Source organism: Xyrauchen texanus, chromosome 27 (assembly GCF_025860055.1).
Source record: "Xyrauchen texanus isolate HMW12.3.18 chromosome 27, RBS_HiC_50CHRs, whole genome shotgun sequence".
Taxonomy (NCBI): Eukaryota; Metazoa; Chordata; class Actinopteri; order Cypriniformes; family Catostomidae; genus Xyrauchen; species Xyrauchen texanus.
The window spans coordinates 28,368,560-28,388,744 of NC_068302.1; the positions used below are offsets into that span (position 1 = coordinate 28,368,560).

At 38.7% G+C, this 20,185-nt stretch overlaps 1 protein-coding gene across 1 annotated transcript in view; it reads right to left on the minus strand.

The window, feature by feature from the left end:
* LOC127621150 (casein kinase I-like) overlaps positions 1-20,185 on the minus strand; it is a 70,129-nt gene that overhangs the window by 19,679 nt on the left and 30,265 nt on the right. The window contains exon 3 of the mRNA XM_052094639.1: positions 10,460-10,529. Coding sequence (XP_051950599.1) covers positions 10,460-10,529 — 70 coding nt within the window. The remainder of the gene's footprint in view (positions 1-10,459; positions 10,530-20,185) is intronic.

The following is a 20,185-nucleotide window of genomic DNA, read 5'->3' on the forward strand; positions in this document are numbered from 1 at the left end:
AACATTTTTCTGTCCACCACACTCGCATGAAACATAACAATAACAACCAATCAATCAGATATTTGATGCTTAATGTACAGTTATGTGGAGCTGGATTTTGGACCAATGAGAATTCACATTGGGCGGGGTTACCCAGCTTGATGATCAGCATGCATTTGCGTTTAATACTTCTTTAGAGAAATGGATTTGTATTACGATTTACTCAACATCACCAAATGTTTTGCTTACCGTTCATAGACAGTACAGCCAAGTGTCTCTGATAGGACCCTTAATTACAACACCTTAAACAAAACATGACTAACAAACCCTTGGAGAGAGACAACATCAAGCATTTAGAGCAGAGAATTCCTCACCCTCACTGAGAGTATGCAGAGGGCTGTAAAACAGATAGCTCTCAAACACGCATACGTAAAGGCCCCACAGCACGTTTTGCTATAGTCCTGAATAGACAACCAGAATCATGGCACAGTCTATGTGATGGTGCTGGCTGATGACTTAAGTCCACACCAAATATGCACACTTCTTTCTTATTTTGCCACAGATTGAGGCAGTATTCTGTGAAATGGATTTAAATATGGTAAAATATTTTAAATGAAGCAGAGCATTACACTATTGTTGCTGACTGAAACACTATTTGCTTCAAGTCCAAAACTAAGAAAAAAATGCATAGAATTTGTTTATATAACTTATGCAAATAAAAAAAAATTATATTGAACTTTTTTGTAAGCTTGTGAATTAAATGCAAAGAGTGAGAATAACTGGGCACTGCCAAATAATACATTAAATATAAATAGTCAGTTATATATTTTTATTTCTCCTCACTGACTGCACGGAAAAAATATAGCTTATTGGTGAAAGAGTAAATCATGAATTTGGACAAACTGCAAATTATATGTGATTTGAAATGAGCTCGGAAACATTACGGTGTTAGGTGTACTTTTTAGAAGTAAAAAATTGAAAAGAAAAACAAAAGCGAAAACACAAAATGTTGGAAAAAGTATGTAAATTATATATGTTGGTGTAACCAGACTGCAAAAATAAAAACTTGTAAATCAAATATATTTGTACATAAAATGTATATACATTTAGCAAAAAATATATACATTAAACATGCAAGCAGGGTACATCATGAATGATGGGTAAGAATTGTGTATAAATCTGCAGAGATTTCAGGGGAATTCTAGAGGCGCAAATAAATTCCAAGCAGGTCTACTGCGACTTTGACATCATTAATTTTGCAGCCACAAACGCTGCTAATGATATATGGCACACTAAAACAAATCATCACACTGCTGAATGTGCATCGTTATGCACCACTCTTTTAGGCCAAAGCAAATAGTCTGGTACAAATAACAGATGTTGTGCAGGATTATATTTTTGATTCAATCCCCCAAAAAAAGTGTTGCTGTGACTTCACAAAAAGGACACACAATTCACACTGCCAGCATTTTCATTAAATTCTGTGCAAAAGCTTGTGTGTGTGTGTGTGTGTGTGCTAAAGATTCTTCACAATGGTTAAAAGTAGAGACACATACATACTGACAGCAAACCAAGGAAATACCAGCTCCAGGGAGGATTATGGAAGGATTTACCTGATAAGCCAAACGTCATTCCTATGGGTGGGGGGTGCAAAACACGCGCACACACCTGCCTGCACTTTAGCCAGCCGGATCTGTTTGGAAACCACAGTGATGACGGATGTGCCCACGGCAACAGTGCAGCCAAGAATCTGACTCATCAAAGTACCAAATCTGAAGTTTAAGCCCAACGCCAACTTGGCAATCAGAGGGACGATAATTACTACCATGCACGGTTGAAACACTTCCTTTGAATTGTAAACAAGGCAATCACAGGTTTTTAAATGTTCAAATAGAAGTGAAGGAATGATATATTTGAATAATTATAACAAAACCAGACAGCAAGCTTATGAAAGGAAGAACAGAATCCAATTTATCCATGCAGTATGAAAAAAACTGCACAACAAAAGATCTGTGATGCACTGGGCAGTCAACTTACCAATAAATATTGATATTTATATTATATATATCTTGATATTTATATTACTTAAGTTTATTCCCAAATGGCTTAACAGGAGGACGAATCTCAGTTGCCTCACTTCTGAGACAGTCTATCACGCGGCTTGCTGAGCTGTGTTTCTGCAGACACCTAGCACCTGTGAAGGCTCATGCTATTCACCGCAGCATCAACGCACAACTCACCACGCACCCCATCGAGAGCGAGAACCACCTAATAACATCCACAAGGAAGGTACCCCACGTGACTCTACCCATCCTAGCAACCGGGCCAATTGGTTACTTAGGAAGCCAGGCTGAAGTCACTCAGCACACCCTGGATTCAAACTCACGACTCCATTTTGGTAGTCCTCCCCACCAGATTTTGAAATAGCTTTCATCAGGTAAGAGTCTAATACAGAAGAAACATTTACAATATTTTAGCAGAAGTTTCCATTTTTCGTTTTTGTTTGTTATAATAAGTGCCGTTCCAGTGCTGGAGTTTGTTATTTATTCATGTTATAATGAGTGCTCACTGCGGCTGTTTTAAGATGGCGACTGGGCACAGCTGTCGCACAGCTCGAGCTCCTGTACAGATAAAATGCTCATGATAAACATCCACTGACGTTCAGATGCACTCTTTGTTTATTAAAATAAAATTGAATTGAAGGCGAAAACTTCACCATGAAACCAATCAGTCATTCTGCCTAAGGTTACAGATCCATGTAATTATCCACTGAACAATAAAATCCTAGTACTGATAGCTCTAGATATACAAATCAAGTCAAATTAATTATGAAAAACATATTACATTTACTAAAACTTAAATTATTAATCAAAGAATGTTTATCAAGCATAAAAGATTATTTAACATTATCTGCATATAACCTAATTAACGCTCATGAGTTTCACCATTCATGACGTCAACTAAAATGGAACAAGATTTTCTGTGTTTCTCAACATTCAAAACCCTCCACTCTCACATCACTAACAGAGCTCGATAGAAAACAACACAACTCATTGTTCATCAAACACATGTCCTCTGAGAGCAGACACACTGGGATCTCAAAATTTAGCACACATGCCTGACCGTGCCAGCACAGTGCAAGCTGCATATTAAAGATTCAGCACACAGCTAGAGAACAAAAAAACCCTGATTCCATTAGCTGGACAGTGGAGAAGATTCAGGGGCTGAAACATGATCGTTCCGTCCGGCACAGGTCCCAGTGAGAATCAGGAGATGAGAGGGCTTGCATTATCTTGCCTACTGTATCCACATGATGGTGCATGACCCTTTTATACATAAACCTCAGGGATTGAGAATAACTGTCTGAAATATTACTAGCCACAAAACAAACCGCACCATGAATCTCCAAACAAACACCTCAAAATAACTCAAAAAGGCTTTAATAAGGAGAACAGTAGTAATTAAACATTTAAATTAAGCAATTTATCACAAACCAAACGATCGTAGCATAGCAATTTTATTTCCTTCATTGCACTTTAAAGCTGGGCTCACGCTTTAAATAATTGATTGAAGCATAAAAATTGTAAGACATTCAAGTTAAAACTATACTGAAAGAGAAAAGAGATCCTATTCATGATAAAAGCAATATTGTGACATCAGAATATGCTTGTGAGCCCAGAGAGGCAGCCTAACATGAACTGGACTCTGAATTAACAACCTCCTTTAGCTGATGATTAAAAAGGTTCTCCTATGGCTTAAGACCAGTTTTCAAACTAAGGGTGCACCTACCCTTGCAGGCATCAGAGTGTCAGGGGAGGTGTAGAGAATGAAGATAAATTCACCAAGTAAAATCAAACGATAAATAAATCAAATAAAAATGCATTGTGAATATAAATTTAAATCAACAGCTTAGCCCATAGTCCAGCTTAATAGATCGTAGGACAAAACCTGATAAAACTTCAAATAAGTGGCCAGAATGTACTACTGTTTTTAGTGGAAGAAATATTTTGACATTTTGCATTGGCAAAATGTATTATTCACTTGGATATCGTAGGGTAGACATAGTACAGTTGTAACACTTGCAATAATGCAAAAATACAGATCAGAATAAACATGCACTTTTTTCACCTGGGATACCTTTATCAGTCTACCAACAAAATAAATGTCAAAAACATCCATACATTGTTCCTATTTTACACAATTAGTGTGAAGACAAGAAGTTCATTTGTAACAACTGTAACAGTTTGTTACTGTTGTAACAAACCTGACAGTTGTAACTCTCATTTGTAATGTGCTAAATAGGGCATTAGGCCTAACTTCATTGAAATATACTTTCAACTTAAATATTCTTATAATTAGTAAACAAATGATAATAATAATATATTATAATAGTAACATCTCAATCATGTACCTTAAACTTTTAAACCCTCACGCTTTTATTTTGACATTCTGAACTCTCTAGGAAGTCCTGTTAGTATGACTGTTTGTAGGAATTGAGCATCTACATCCGAGATGTTTTTCGTTAGTAGCACTAAAATATTGCGCACCACATGAAGGTTAAAAATAGCCACGAGTGTGTGTGTAAACAGCAGTGCCATTCAATGATGCGCTGGAGCAGTATTTTATATATTTACTTATTAAACACAGCCTTTTGTGATTCACAGAGATATTGCACGTCTTCAAGTGGCTTTGAATAAAATGCATGAGTCATACGAACTACTCTTATGTCATTTTTTGAGCTTGACAGTAAGGAACATGACTAACACACAGTATCGGATTTGGATCGGGCTAGTCGGACCGATACCCGATCCATCTAATAGCTTCCGCATCGGAGCCGATACCGATCCAGGTATCGCATCAGTGCATCCCTAATGCAAACAAACAGAAAATACACATTTACAATCATATTGTTGGACTAAATATACTTAGCAAAAACATTTTCATTGCATAATGTTTTATTTAATCAATCAATCAATCAATCAATCAATCAATCTATCTATCATATACAGTACTGTGCAAATGTTTTAGGCACTTGTGAAATATGTTGCATAGTGTGGATGTCTTCAAAAATAATGCCATAAATAGTTTTAATTTATCACTGAACATCATACAAAGTCCAGTAAACATAAAAAGCTAAATCAATATTTGGTGTGGCCATCTTTGCCTTTAAAACAGCCCCAATTCTCCTAGGTACACCTGGACACAGTTGTTGCCCTGTTCTTCTATTCTAATCTCTTCTATTTGCAAAAGTAATGTTTGGGAGTATAAAATGTATTTTTCCTATTGACACACTAAAGCTGAAGATATAAATACCTTCTTAAGTGCCTAAATCGTTTGCACAGTACTGTATATTCCATTTATCTTTCTATCTATCTATAATATACATTCACCTTCCACTCAAATAGGTACACCTGTGCATCTACTTATTCATGTGAATATCTAATCAGCCAATCGCGTGCTAGCCATTTATTGTATAAAATCATGCAGATATGGGTCAGGAGCTTCAGTTATTGTTCAACCATCAGAATAAGGATTGGCTGATTAGATAATCGCATAAATACGTAGATGTACAGGTCTACCTAATAAAGTGGCCGGTGAGTGTATATCTGTCTTTCTACCAATTAATTTATTAATTAATTTGTCTGGCTTATCAAATGTTTCTGACTGAAAACAATCTTACAAAACTCTAGAAAGAACATTTGCCACCATGTTCCTTATGCAGTGGGTACAGTTGTAACATTGGGTTGCATCTGTCCCCTGATCACTTTGCATGTTTGCTTGATTTTCTCAGTGACCTTACATCCTAACATGTCCCACATGTCTCACAGGGGGCTTACTGTTAAAGGCTTTAAAAACACCTTGTTTAAAACATTCTACACAAGGATAGATCTTCTAAAAGTATTTTAAGCTGGAAAGCTGGAGGTTCTGGTTTGGTTACATATTACGGTTATTACATAATAGCCTGAATGAAATTATTTGAAACAAGTTTAAAGAAAACTGCACTCAAAGAAGTATAAATGCATCCTCGTGTGTGTGTATAAAATATAAAATATAAACAAGGCTTAAATGTGGCTTCATGTACATTGTGATTGCAAATCACTCAGTTTTACTAGTAATGATACAAATTATGTGATTGTCAAGAATTTAGGGCAAAAAATGTATTTGGCAAAATAACATTGTAATAAATAATAATTATAATAATATAATTCAATATAATATTTAGCTTGGATGGGTTAAAAAAAACAACACTATGAATTGAAAGTGGACTAAGACTAACATGGATAAAAAAAAAAATACATATTTTAGACAATTATTCATATTTAAAATATGATTAAAGTAATTCTACATATGCTATGTTTCAACATGAACAAACTAAAGATGAATATGTATTCAGCTTGACAATTAAATCATTAAATGCAATTCTTTGTATGACAAAGCAAAGTTCACTATGAAGTCATGGTAATGCATCATCCGAAGGCAAGGTTGTGCAAGACCAAAGTGATCCATCTCATATTCAAAGCCAAGTGGTCTTTTGTCCGTCTCAGCATATCAGTAGGCTATATCCCGGGTCTGTATCCTGTGTTTAGGGTCTTGGACCTAGGCTCAGGATGAATTATATGCACCAGAAAAATGGGAAGACACTACCACTCTCTGAACCACAAGTTAAATAATCAATCCAAAGCAACCAAGCAAAAGAAGAGCCAATTTCAAAGTTAATGTTTTAAGATGCAACTAAAAAATGTAAACAAAGATTATACAAGTTGTTTACAATTTTTACAGATACAAAATCTGTACATTCTGTCAATAAAAGACAAAATAGTCAATAAAATCACAGAATTGTCAATGGAATAAACCCGAGAATATCTGATGCAATAACAAAAAGTATCAGAATGAATAGACAAAAGACAAACAAACAGGACCAGTTATTTCCTGGTTCCTCCCTTCAGCTTTGTGAAAGATATAATTTCAACCAAAGCTAGATCATAACAGCAGTACCAACCTAAACATGATGGGAGGCAATGTTTATTTTCTCTTAGTGCACTATTAGAGATAATGCTTTCTTCTCATGAGGAACCAGTCACGTGCTGGACATTCGATAATGGCAACCCAGCCATGAAGAGTCGTGTAGCTATAAATATAGTGGGCCTGCCCTGCTGGCTATTAATGCTGCAGCGGCAGCAGCACTGGCTCCAGTGAGCTGGCAGGGGATCAGATCCCGGTCTGGAGACATGTGATCTCAGTGAATGAGATCATAGCATTGCAGAGTGGTAGTGTGTGAGTGGTGGCTACGTGTCAATGTGAATAAGAGATGCACTTATGTTAATGTTTGTGTGCGAGTGGGGATTCATGCCAGTCAAGCTTCCGGGCCAGTGATCAAATGGATGGATGGATGCACCAAGGATTTGTACAAGCTGCTCATCCTTTTCATTCAAGGGCTTCAATGGATCAAAGTTCAGCCTTTTGTCTCTGTAACATGTATGGTAATTACAATAGAAATGGCTAGGGGTAGCGCTCAAACCCCAAAACTCAGATTTAATCCAATATACCCTTATTCATAAAGCAAGAGATAATTTATTTCCAAGATGGGGAAGACGCATTTATGAGCCATTACGCAATAAGTAAGATCTTACAGAAATGATAAGCAGCGGAGATAGATGGGCAAACAAGACTAGGGCTGGGCAATATATTGAATATACACAATATTAGGGCTGAGCGATTTGGCCGAAAATCGATTTGCAATTATTAAAACAAACTACGGTCAACCGGAAATACTGTTCTAGAAAGGGTATTCACTAAGGATGCACCGATACCACTTTTTCTCTTCCGATCTGATTCCAATATCAGAAATCTCAGTATCGGCCGATACAATCTTAATCCAATACCATCACAAGTGTTGTTTTTTTGCATAATCGGTTTAAAACATTTGTACATTATTGTGCACACAAATTGGGAGTACTCTTTAATATGTAAAGAAACACAAACCCCTAACTACACATAATGATGGCTTGCTTCACTGATAGTGACAGCTCTTTGGATCTCATATTGAGAGTTGACAGCAACAGATTCCAAATGCAAATAGCACACTTGAAATGAACTCTGGACCTTTTATCTGCTCCTTGTAAATGGGATAATGAGGGAACAACACACACCTGGCCATGGAACAGTTGAGCAGCCAATTGTCCCATTACATTTGGTCCCTTAAAAGTGGGAGGCACATATACAAACTGTTGTAATTCCTACACCGTTCACCTGATTTGGATGTAAATACCTTCAAATTAAAGCTGAAAGTCTGCAGTTAAAGCACATCTTGTTCATTTCATTTCAAATCCATTGTGGTGGTGTATAGAGCCAAAAAGATTAGAATTGTGTCGATGTCCCAATATTTATTGGCCTGACTGTACCTGTCTTCATTATTGCCTGCAAGTATCATAAGACTGTTGTGAGTTATCTTTTCATCGTGTCTATACCATGTCTGGATATTACTCACCTGCTGTTTGCCACTCTGCTCAACTGGATTTACTCACAATGTTTCAATCATCTGTTCAATAAACCCTGCTACAGAGTTCACAATTCTGCGAGTCTTTCCGTGACCTATAACTTTTTAAAACCTAACGCTTTTATTTGACATTCTGAACTCTCCAGGAAGTCTTGTATGTGTCTGTTTGTAGGCAAGTTCACAGTAGTTTAATTCACTTATTGAAAGTCTGGTAAAAAAAAAAAAAAAAAAAAAAACATGTTCTAAATGCATATTATAAGCGAACCAAATTATTGAGCATCTACATCCGAGATGTTCGTGAGTATTGCGCATGGTGTGAAGGTTAAAATTAGCAATGAGTATGTGTGTAAACAGAGCAGCGCCATTCAATAACCCACTGGAGCTGCGCGTGCATTTTATATATTTACTTATTAAACACAACCTTTTGAGATTCACAGAGCTATCGTGTATATGTGTGTATGTGTATACACACACACATACAGGCGGCCAAAAGATAGGAGTAATGTACAGATTTAGCCGTTTCAGAAAGAAATTGGTAATTTAATTCACCAAAGTGACATTCAACTGATCACAAAGTATAGTCAGGACATTACTGATATAAAAAACAGCACCATCACTATTTGAAAAAGTCATTTTTGATCAAATCTTGACAGGCCCCTAGACAGATGCACAAGAAACCCACAGTTTGCTGAAGACAAGCAGACTAAGGACATGGATTACTGGAACCATGTCCTGTGGTCTGATGAGACAAAGATAAACTTATTTGGTTCAGATGGTGTCAAGATTATGTTAGTGGAAACCAGGTGAGGAGTACAAAGACAAGTGTGTCTAGCCTACAGTCAAGCATGGCGGTGGGAGTGTCATGATCTGGGGCTGCATGAGTGATGCCGCCACTGGGGAGCTACAATTCATTGAGGGAACCATGAACGCCAACATGTACTGTGACATACCGAGGCGGAGCATGATCCGGAGACTGGGCCGCAGGGCAGTATTCCAGCATGATAACGACCCCAAACACACCTCCAAGACGACCACTGACTTGCTAAAGAAGCTGAGGGTGAAGGTGATTGACTGGCCAAGCATGTCTCCAGACCTAAACCCTATTGAGCATCTGTGGGTTATCCTCAAACGGAAGGTGGAGGAGCACAAGGTCTCTAACATCCACCAGCTCCGTGATGTCATCATGGAGGAGTGGAAGAGGACTCCAGTGGCAACCTGTGAAGCTCTGGTGAACTCCATGCCCAAGAGGTTTAAAGCAGTGCTGGAAAATAATGGTGGCCACACAAAATATTGACACTTTGGGCCCAATTTGGGCATTTTCACATAGGGGTGTACTCACTTTTGTTGCCAGCAGTTTAGACATTAATGGCTGTGTGTTGAGTTATTTTGAGGGGACAGCAAATTTATGCTGTTATACAAGCTGTACACTCACTACTTTAGATTGTAGCAAAGTGTCATTTCTTCAGTCTTGTCACATGAAAAGATATAATAAAATATTGACAAAAATGTGAGGGGTGTACTCACTTTTGTGAGATACTGTATGTATGTATGCATGTATAATGTATAATATATATATATATATAATATTGCCAATAGGCTAAAAAAAACATATTTCTTAGCTAAACCCCAGGGGCTAAACACAACAGTGATCAAAAACAGACGCAATGCATCTTTATATGTTGGAGACTGACGCAAACACGGCAAATCCACAGAACGAGTAACAATGCCTTATGTGTAGTGTGGAGTTCCCCTGGGTAACCACTCACCCCTGATACCCTGTTAATCTCAATCCCATCTCTTAGACCCTCCTTTTTACTGTCACAAACTGCTGATAAGTGAAGCAGCCACATCAAAGGCTGGAGTTCACCGCCCCCATAGTTCTCAGCACACAGTTTAAGGAAGCTCAGTCTCACACAGGATGAGGAGGTGGCGGCTTGTCATAAATCATCTAATACATGATTCTGAAACGGCTGCAATGCTTACCTGAACTTCCAAGCTGTTTATAAAATCTATACTCCAAATGGAGCTGTGGCGCTCTAGATTTGATTGGCTCCTGAAAGAGAAAAGAAACAAAGACTAGGCATTAGGGGATTTTGAGAATACAGTCAGCCAAAAAATATAAACAAACATACAAATGTGAAAATAATCTTCAGCTTTAGGATGGTAAAAGCTAAAGATAATTTTACATCACATAATTGCTAGACAAATAAAAGCACACAGAGTAAATCAACACTGAGCTTTATCTATGCATCTATGATAAGAATTACATAATCTTCCTATAAATGAGCCACCATGCTAAAAACATAAAATGTTTATCAGATGTATCTTACCACAGCTCTTCTAGAGTAATCATAAAAGGTAATTACATAACTTGGCTTTTATTTTGCACAATTGTGTCAATCATCAGCTTGGCCAACAGAGCACATTTTTTTCTTTGCATTTCATAGGTCACATCATTATTATGTGGACTTTTTTTCATAGGTCACATGCATACATTTTGGGTGTGACAACCACACAGGACTGCATTCCTAAATGACCATTCAGTGTGTGTGGAATACTTAGTCACTTCCTAAATCTCTAAGGTTGACACACTGATAACCAAAACGATGTTTGACATCAAGAAACATAGCCCCGTTTACACCTGGTAGTAAGATATCTTTTGTGCATTCCAATCACAAGTGAGACACATCACTGTTTAGACCTGGTCATAAATTGAGTCTCTTGACCACTTGTATTCTGATTGTGCAGGCAGGATATCTGTATCACGTAATTTCTCGTGTGAACTTGCCAACACGCTTACGTCACATGAGAGTCAGAGTAAACTGAGTCCCATCATGGACGCGAGTAAATTGAGTCTTATTGTTCCAGTGTACCATCTATTCATTATTATAGGCTGTTATAAAATAATACATTACAAAATGTATAAAATATTGCATAATCAAAATATAATGCATCATATTTTGTCATTATGTGAAGATTCACAGCCCAACTCTGAAAGAATGAGCACAACGCGCCTGTCTGTTCTTCCTTCAGGTTACCGTAGTAATCTTAGTAAGAGAACACCAGTTTTTTTTAGTGACTGTCTGAACAGTCTATTTATAAATAACAGGAGACGTCATAACCATTGTGTTTTAATATGCGTTTTAAGTTGAAGTTCATTTTTGAGGATGCTGCATTGTGTTCCATTTAGCTGCACTCTGTCTAGCTGTTTGAAACACTCGCCAGCTCTGTGTGTGTTTCAGCAAATGTTCGCTCTTGTGAGGAAAGCCACGATGTTCTGTATTGTTGTTGCTGTGATTCATGAAGCATTCCATTAAACTTGGGAGTCTAAATTTCCACCTTTCTGGGGAAAAACTGGGGAAAGTGCAATGGAATGACAATTCATATCAGACATCTAACTTGGAAACTCATGCGGAAATCTACATTCATGCAGGTGTGTGTTATGTCAGGCAGGGCAGGGAGGTTTACAGTCAGTGACATTCACTTTTATTACATAATATCCATTAACGAGTCAAAGTTCTTACATTAAATCATAATAAAACGTGTTTAGCAAACATTAAGTGAAAAGTCACATCATGCGTGATCACTACCCATCATCATTTGCATGATCGATCATTGCTGTCATGTCTGAAAAGCCGAGTACTCGTGCTCATCCCTAGTGAAAAGGACTTAAATATTGATCAGACTCATCAACGTGATCGTTTCGCTTAAGACATTAATTTAATCACTGGAGTCCAATAGATTACTTTTCAGTGGACATTCCACGAGATTGCCCTGCTGTCTGTCACTGAGACAGGTGAAAGGTGCATCTAGATCATCCATTCTACTGGCCCTATCTACAGCCTTTGATACGGTCAGCCATCAGATCCTCATGTCCATCCTCTCTACTCTGGGCATCACAGGAACTGTGCTTGGCTGGTTCAAGTACTATCTCTCAGGTTGGCTGGAGATAGTAGCCTGGAGAGGTGGTGTCCAAGTCACATCAGCTACTTACTGGTGTACCTCGAGGGCTCAGTCCTTGGACCACTTCTCTTCTCTGTATACACAACATCACTGGGAACCATCATTCAAGCACATGGGTTCTCTTACCACTGCTATGCAGATGAAACTCAGCTCTACTTGTCTTTCCAGCCAAATGACCCCATGGTGATGGCTCGAATCTCTGCCTGTTTGGCAGACATTTCAGCCTGGATGAAGGATCATCACCTGCACCTCAACCTAGCAAAAACGGAGCTCCTCGACTTTCCAGCCAACCCTGCTGTGGAGCACAACATCTCCTTCAAGCTGGGCTCGTCTACAAGATCACCTTTAAAATGGTCAGAAATCTTGGGGTAGCCATCGGCAACCAACTCAATTTCACAAATCATACCTAAAAGACAGCACAATCATGTAGATTTGCACTCTACAACATCAGAAAAATAAGACCTTCCTCTCAGAACATGCACACAACTCCTTGTTCAGCCACTTGTCATAACTAGGACTGGATTACTCTAATGCTCTCATTGCTGGCCTTCCAGCATGCACAATTAGGCCTCTGCAAATGATTCGAAATCCAGCAGCAGCATGTCTGGTCTTCAACAAACCGAAGATGGTGCATGTTACACCACTCCTTGTCTCTCTACACCGGCTGCCGGTTGCTGCAGGTATCAAGTTCAAGGCTCTGAAGCTGGCATACAGAACAGTCACTTGATCTGCTCCAGCTTATCTAAAATCATTCCTGCAGAGCTATGTTTCCACCAGAAGCCTGCAGTCGGCTAATAAGTGGCAAGTGCCCACAAAGAGGCAACAAATCACTTTCCTGGACTTTCAGCTTCACTGTATCACGTTGGTGGAATGACCTCCCCAATTCCATCTATGAAGTACACTCACTCTCCATTTTCAAAAAAATGGCGAAAGATACATCTTTTCCATGAGCACTTGTCCAAGCATGTATAAAAATATATATTTTTTTAATATATATTCTTGTTGCACTGTAATCTGTCTTGGATACTATTTTTCTGATGCGACTGAAACTTTGTAATGCGGAACTTTTCATACTACTTAAGTCTCCTTAAGATAAATCGCTTATGACAATCCCATTTAGCTGCCGTGTGCTAATGGGCCATAGAGAAATTGTTGGGAAAAAAAGTCAGGTGAAGGTGGATTTTGATAATTCATCCATATCTGGGACAAGAGAGATGGCACATGTGCTGTGCTGAAAATTGAAGTGGGAAGTTAATGCCAACAACACAACTGTATCCGTTCTCATGGGCCAGGATAGCAGAGTGTGTGTGGTTACCCTCCCACATTTTCTCTGTGTGATTACCCTCCCACATTTTCTCTTTGCTGTAAGAATCCACCCCTGCACCCATTATAAAAGTAGAGAGAGACTGCTTGGAAAACTTTCCATTGGTTACTGGCCTGTGACAAAGAACACACTGAGCAAGTCATCAATCAGGTCTGGCCTGGGTGTTCAGCAGCCTAGCCTCTTGATCTCCCAGGGCCTGCTAACACCCAGTGTATCCACCGGAGCACAGATGTGTGAGCATACACAAGCCCAGGGTGATGAAAACATACCCTTAATAGCCTTGTGATTAAAGTTCTCGAGTGGTAATAAAGTCATGGGTTCAATCCTAGGTAGGTGTGACCCATGAACCGAGAGAGCCCCATAAACCCAAGTGCCCTTGAATAAAGCATTTAACTACAGGCTGCTCCAGGGGGATTGTCATTGCAGTTAGTGCACTGATAGTCGAATTTGGATGACGAGCATCTGCAAAATGATGAGTAGCCTGTTTGCGGTGTTTGCATGGAAGGTTAAAATGGGAAATGTTTGATATAAACTAGGGTTCTGTGATAGCAAAAAGTCTCAATATTAAACATATATTCAAATATATATAAGCTTCAAATAAGTTTTAAAATGGCTTAAAGTGTGTTTTAAACATAAGAGGAACCATCGAAGAACTCAAAATACAGTAAAAATCGAGCTAAAAACAATACACAGCAATAAACAACATTTATTGTAGAACTACTCATAATTATACAAAAATATTTTAGTATAGCCATAGTCAGGTGTATAAAGGAACGAATTAGAAATATTCACTTTACTGTAAGTAGTTTTTCCCAGGAATTTAAGTTGTTTAAAATTATAATAATAATGCGGGTCTGCACCTAAATGATCAAATACACTTTATAATTCTGCCAATGCCAATCTTGATAAGGCATTAATGTAAACGCAGTTGGCTTGGTCTAAAGTGAATGTAAACAGTGGGACAAAAATAGTATTTGTATCCAAATGTTGGACTTGAAGTGTACATCTCACAAAAGTGAGTACACCCCTCAAATTTGTGTAAATATTTGATTATATCTTGTCATGTGACAACACTGAAGAAATGACACTTTGCTACAATGTAAAGTAGTGAGTGTACAGCTTGTATAACAGCGTAAATTTGCTGTCCCCTCAAAATAACTCAACACACAGCCATTAATGTCTAAACTGCTGGCAACAAAATTGAGTACACCCCTAGGTGAAAATGTCTAAATTGGGCTCAATTAGCCATTTTCCCTTCCCGGTGTCATGTGACTCATTAGTGTTACAAAGTCTCAGGTGTGAATGGGGAGCAGGTGTGTTAAATTTGGTGTCATCGCTCACTCATACTGGTCACTGGAATTTCAACATGGCACCTCATGGCAAAGAACTCTGAGGATTTTAAAAAAAGAATTGTGCTCTACATAAAGATGGCCAGGCTATAAGAAGATTACCAAGACCCTGACACTGAGCTGCAGCATGGTGGCCAAGAACATACAGTGGTTTAACACGACAGGTTCGACTCCGAACAGGCCTCGCCATGGTCGAAAAAAGAAGTTGAGTGCACGTGCTCAGCGTCATATCCAGAGGTCATCTTTGGGAAATAGACTTATGAGTGCTGCCAGCATTGCTGCAGAGGTTGAAGGGGTGGTGGGGGGTCAGCCTGTCAGTGCTCAGACCATACACCACTCACTGCATCAAATTGGTCTGCTTGGCGGTCATCCCAGAAGGAAGCCTCTTCTAAAGATGATGCACAAGAAAGCCTGCAAACAGTTTGCTGAAGACAAGCAGACTAAGGACATGGATTACTGGAACCATGTCCTGTGGTCTGATGAGACCAAGATAAACTTATTTGGTTCAGATGGTGTCAAGATTATGTTAGTGGAAACCAGGTGAGGAGTACAAAGACAAGTGTGTCTAGCCTACAGTCAAGCATGGCGGTGGGAGTGTCATGATCTGGGGCTGCATGAGTGCTGCCGGCACTGGGGAGCTACAGTTCATTGAGGGAACCATGAACGCCAACATGTACTGTGACATACTGAAGCAGAGCATGATCCCCTCCCTTCAGAGACTGAGCCGCAAGGCAGTATTCCAGCATGATAACGACCACAAACACATCTCCAAGATGACCAGTGCCTTGTTAAAGAAGCTGAGGGTGAAGGACTGGCTAAGCATGTCTCCAGACCTAAACCCTATTGAGCATCTGTGGGGTGAGTGGAAGAGGACTTCAGTGGCAACCTTTGAAGCTCTGGTGAACTCCATGCCCAAGAGGTTTAAAGCAGTGCTGGAAGATAATGGTGGCAACACAAATTATTGACACTTTGGACCCAATTTGGACATTTTCACTTAGGAGTGTACTCACTTTTGTTGCCAGCGGTTTAGACATTAATGGCTGTGTGTGTAGTAATTTTGAGGGGACAGCAAATTTGCGCTGTTATACAAGCTGTACACTCACTAATTTACATTGTAGCAAAGTGTCATTTCTTCAGTGTTGTCACCTGACAAGATATAATCAAATATTTACAAAAATGTGAGGGGTGTACTTACATATACAGTACATTGAGCACTGTCTAGTTGGCATGTCATATAAAGGCTATTAATCGAACAACAAAAACAAGAAAGAGAAAACCACTCACTACTTTTGGCTGAATAACTTGAGCTTTAAAAGCATTAATGTATTAATACATTTAATAATAATAATAATAATAATAATAATAATAATAATAATAATATATATATATTTATTTTATTTTTTTAGAATACCAACCCCTGATGTAGAGTGTGTGTTAATTTGTATAATAAATTACCAGGAAAGTAGAGATGATAAAATTATTTATAATTATGCTTAGCTTTTATAATGTTTTTCTAATGCCATATAAAAAAAGTATAAACCTTTGTAGAGTAGGGCTGCACGATTTGGGGAAAATGTCATATTGCGATTATTGAGGTTAATATTGCGATATGCGATATAATAAACAAATAGTATCATGAGTCAACTTGCTTGGTTATCAAGGAAAATGAACAAATAGATTAATGATAATGCTGAAATGTGTATTTTTCAACTCAAACATACAAACTAGCAACAACATAAACTATAAATACACAGTGTTTTCAAATTAAAATATTTGTACAAAATTAAATAACATCTTTGCATTACTGCAAACTTGTTATTTTCTCAATATTACACCTAAATAAAATAGAACAATAAATAAGAACATACACATTTTCACGAAAATAAGATTGTCCAAACAAACAGGGACATTTAAGCAGGATGTAACATGTCTTTTAAAAAGGAAACTGGATAAAAAAAAAAGTGTGGTTCACTCAATCAAACCACTAAAACTGTTGTTGTTGGGTGTGTGTGTGTGTGTGTGTGTGTGTATATACAGTGCATCCGTAATGTCTTCACAGCTCTTCACTTTTTCCACATTGTGTTATGTTACAGCCTTATTCAGAAATGGATTAAATTCATTACGTTCCTCAAAATTCTACAAACAATACCCCATAATGACAACTTGAAAGAAGTTGGTTTGAAATCTTTGCAAATTTATTACAAATAAAAAAACGGATTTTTTTTTTTACATGTACCTAAGTATTACTAGCCTTTGCCATGACACTCAAAATTGAGCTCAGGTTCATCCGGTTTCCACTGATCATCCTTGAGATGTTTCTACAACTTGATTGGAGTCCATCTGTGGTTAATTCAGTTGACTGGACATGATTTGGAAAGGCAAACACCTGTCTATATAAGGTCCCACAGTTAACAGTGCATGTCAGAGCTCAAACCAAGCCATGAAGTCCAAGGAATAGTCTGTAGACCTCCGAGACATGATTGTATCAAGGCACAGATCTGGGGAAGGGTACAGAAACATTTCTGCAGCATTGAAGGTCCCAATGAGCACAGTGGCCTCCATCATCCGTAAATGGAAGTTTGGAACCACCAGGACTCTTCCTAGAGTTGGCCGCCCGGCCAAACTGAGCGATCGGGGGAGAAGGGCCTTAGTCAGGGAGATGACCAAGAACCCGAAGGTCACTCTGACAGAGCTCCAGCATTTCTCTGTGGAGAGAGGAGAACCTTCCAGAAGAACAACCATCTCTGCCACACTCCACCAATCAGGCCTGTATGGTTGAGTGGCCAGACGGAAGCCACTCCTCAGTAAAAGGCACATGACAGCCCGCCTGGAGTTTGCCAAAAGGCACTTGAAGAACTTGGACCATGAGAAACAAAATATTGAACTCTTCGGCCTGAATGGCAAACATCATGTCTGGAGGAAATCAGGCAACGCTCATCACCTGGCCAATACATCCCCATACTGTGGGGATGTTTTTCAGCAGCAGGAACTGGGAGACTAGTCAGGATCAAGGGAAAGATGAATGTAGAAATGTACTGAGACATCCTTGATGAAAACCTGCTCCAGAGCGCTCTGGACCTCAGACTGGGGTGAAGGTTAATCTTCCAAAAGGACAACAACCCTAAGCACACAGCCAAGATAACAAAGGTGTGGCTACGGGACAACTCTGTGAATGTCCCTGAGTGGCCCAGGCAGTGCCCAGACTTGAACCCGATTCAACATCTCTGGAGAGATCTGAAAATGGCTGTGCACTGACGCTCCCCGTCCAACCTGATGGAGCTTGAGAGGTCCTGCAAAGAAGAATGGGAGAAACTGCCCAAAAATAGGTGTGCCAAGCTTGTAGCATCATACACAAAAAGAGGCTGTAATTGGTGCCAAAGGTGCTTCAACAAAGTATTGAGCAAAAGCTGTTAATACTTATGTACATACATTTTCAAAGATTTCATACAAACTTCTTTTATGTTGTCATTATGGGGTATTGTTTGTAGACTTTTTATGAAAATAATGAATTTAATCCATTTTGGAAGAAGGCTGTAACATAACAAAATGTGGAAAAAGTGAAGCGCTGTGAATACTTTCCGGATGCACTGTACACACACACACACACACACACACACACACACACACACACACACACACACACACACACACACACACACACACACACACACACACACACACACACACACACACACACACACACACAATTTTTGCTAGAAATTCTTCTCCCTGCCCAATAGATGGCAATATGCATGAAGAATGTGAATCACCAAAACCAAAAGAAGAAGAAGGTGAAAGTTAAAGTGGAGATTGACTGAGCAGGGAGGAGAATTTATAGTAAAAATGTACTTCAGTATTGATCGGTTTCTCACCCAACCTATCATATCTCTTCTGAACACATGGATTTAACCACTGGGTCACATGGAATAGGCTACTTTTATGCTGATTTATGTGATTTTTGGAGCTTCCAAATTTTGGCACCCATTCACTTGCATTGTATGAACCAAAAGAGCTAACATATTTTTCAAAAAAATCTTAATTTGTGTTCTGCTTAAGAAAGAAAGTTATACACATCCAGGGTGGCATAAGGGTGACTAAATGATGAGAGAATTTTGAAGCCCGATGTGGCCCCTGTACCAAACTACTGCTCTACCCCCTCTATTGCGCGGGACATAACGCACAAGTGACCATGCTTTTATAATGGGTTTTCTTTTTTTTTTTGCATTCCTTGCATTGTTTTGAACATGTTTTATGCACAACACTAACTCTCTCTTTTGGCATTAAGGAAAATTTAGACCCTACACATAAACTGATTTTAATGTAATTGTTTCATACATTATGATATTGAAAATTACTTTCATCTTTTCATTTCTGTAATTATGACACCCTTTTATTTTATTTTTTTAATCCGTTTCATGTAGTGTTTACAGTATCATAGATAAGTGATGTATTTTAAAAGTTGTCAAATCACAAACACCTATAAAATACCTATATTTTTTATTCTTTCTAGCAAATAGCCATAAAAGGGAATGTAAATTACGGTATGTGTGCAACCTTTTTAAATAGCAGCATCAAGTTTTTATTATAAAGGGGAATAGATTTCGCAACTCAGTACACTCATAAGTACTTTTAAATGAGCTACTCTTTTACTCTTATTGAGTAGATTTTAGGACAGGTACTTTTACTCTACTCATACTACATTATGTATTATTTTTTTAGTACTCTTTCCATCCCTGGCCGTAGCTGCATACTGTTAAGAGTACCAAAGATGACCCATCCACCGTCAAAAGGGCCTATAATGGAACATGAGCATCGGAATTGGACCTTGGAGCAGTAAAAGGTCACTTGGTCCATTTTATATCACGTGGACAGTCGTGTACGTCGTTTACCTGGGGAAGTGAATGCACCAGGAAGACAACAAGCCATTGGAGGGAGTGTGATGCTCTGGGCAATGTTCTGCTGGCAACCCTGGGTCTGGCCTTTCATATGGACGTCAGTTTTGCACGTGCCACCTACCGAAATATCGTTGCAGACTAGGTACACCCCTTCATGGTAATGGTATTCCCTGATGGC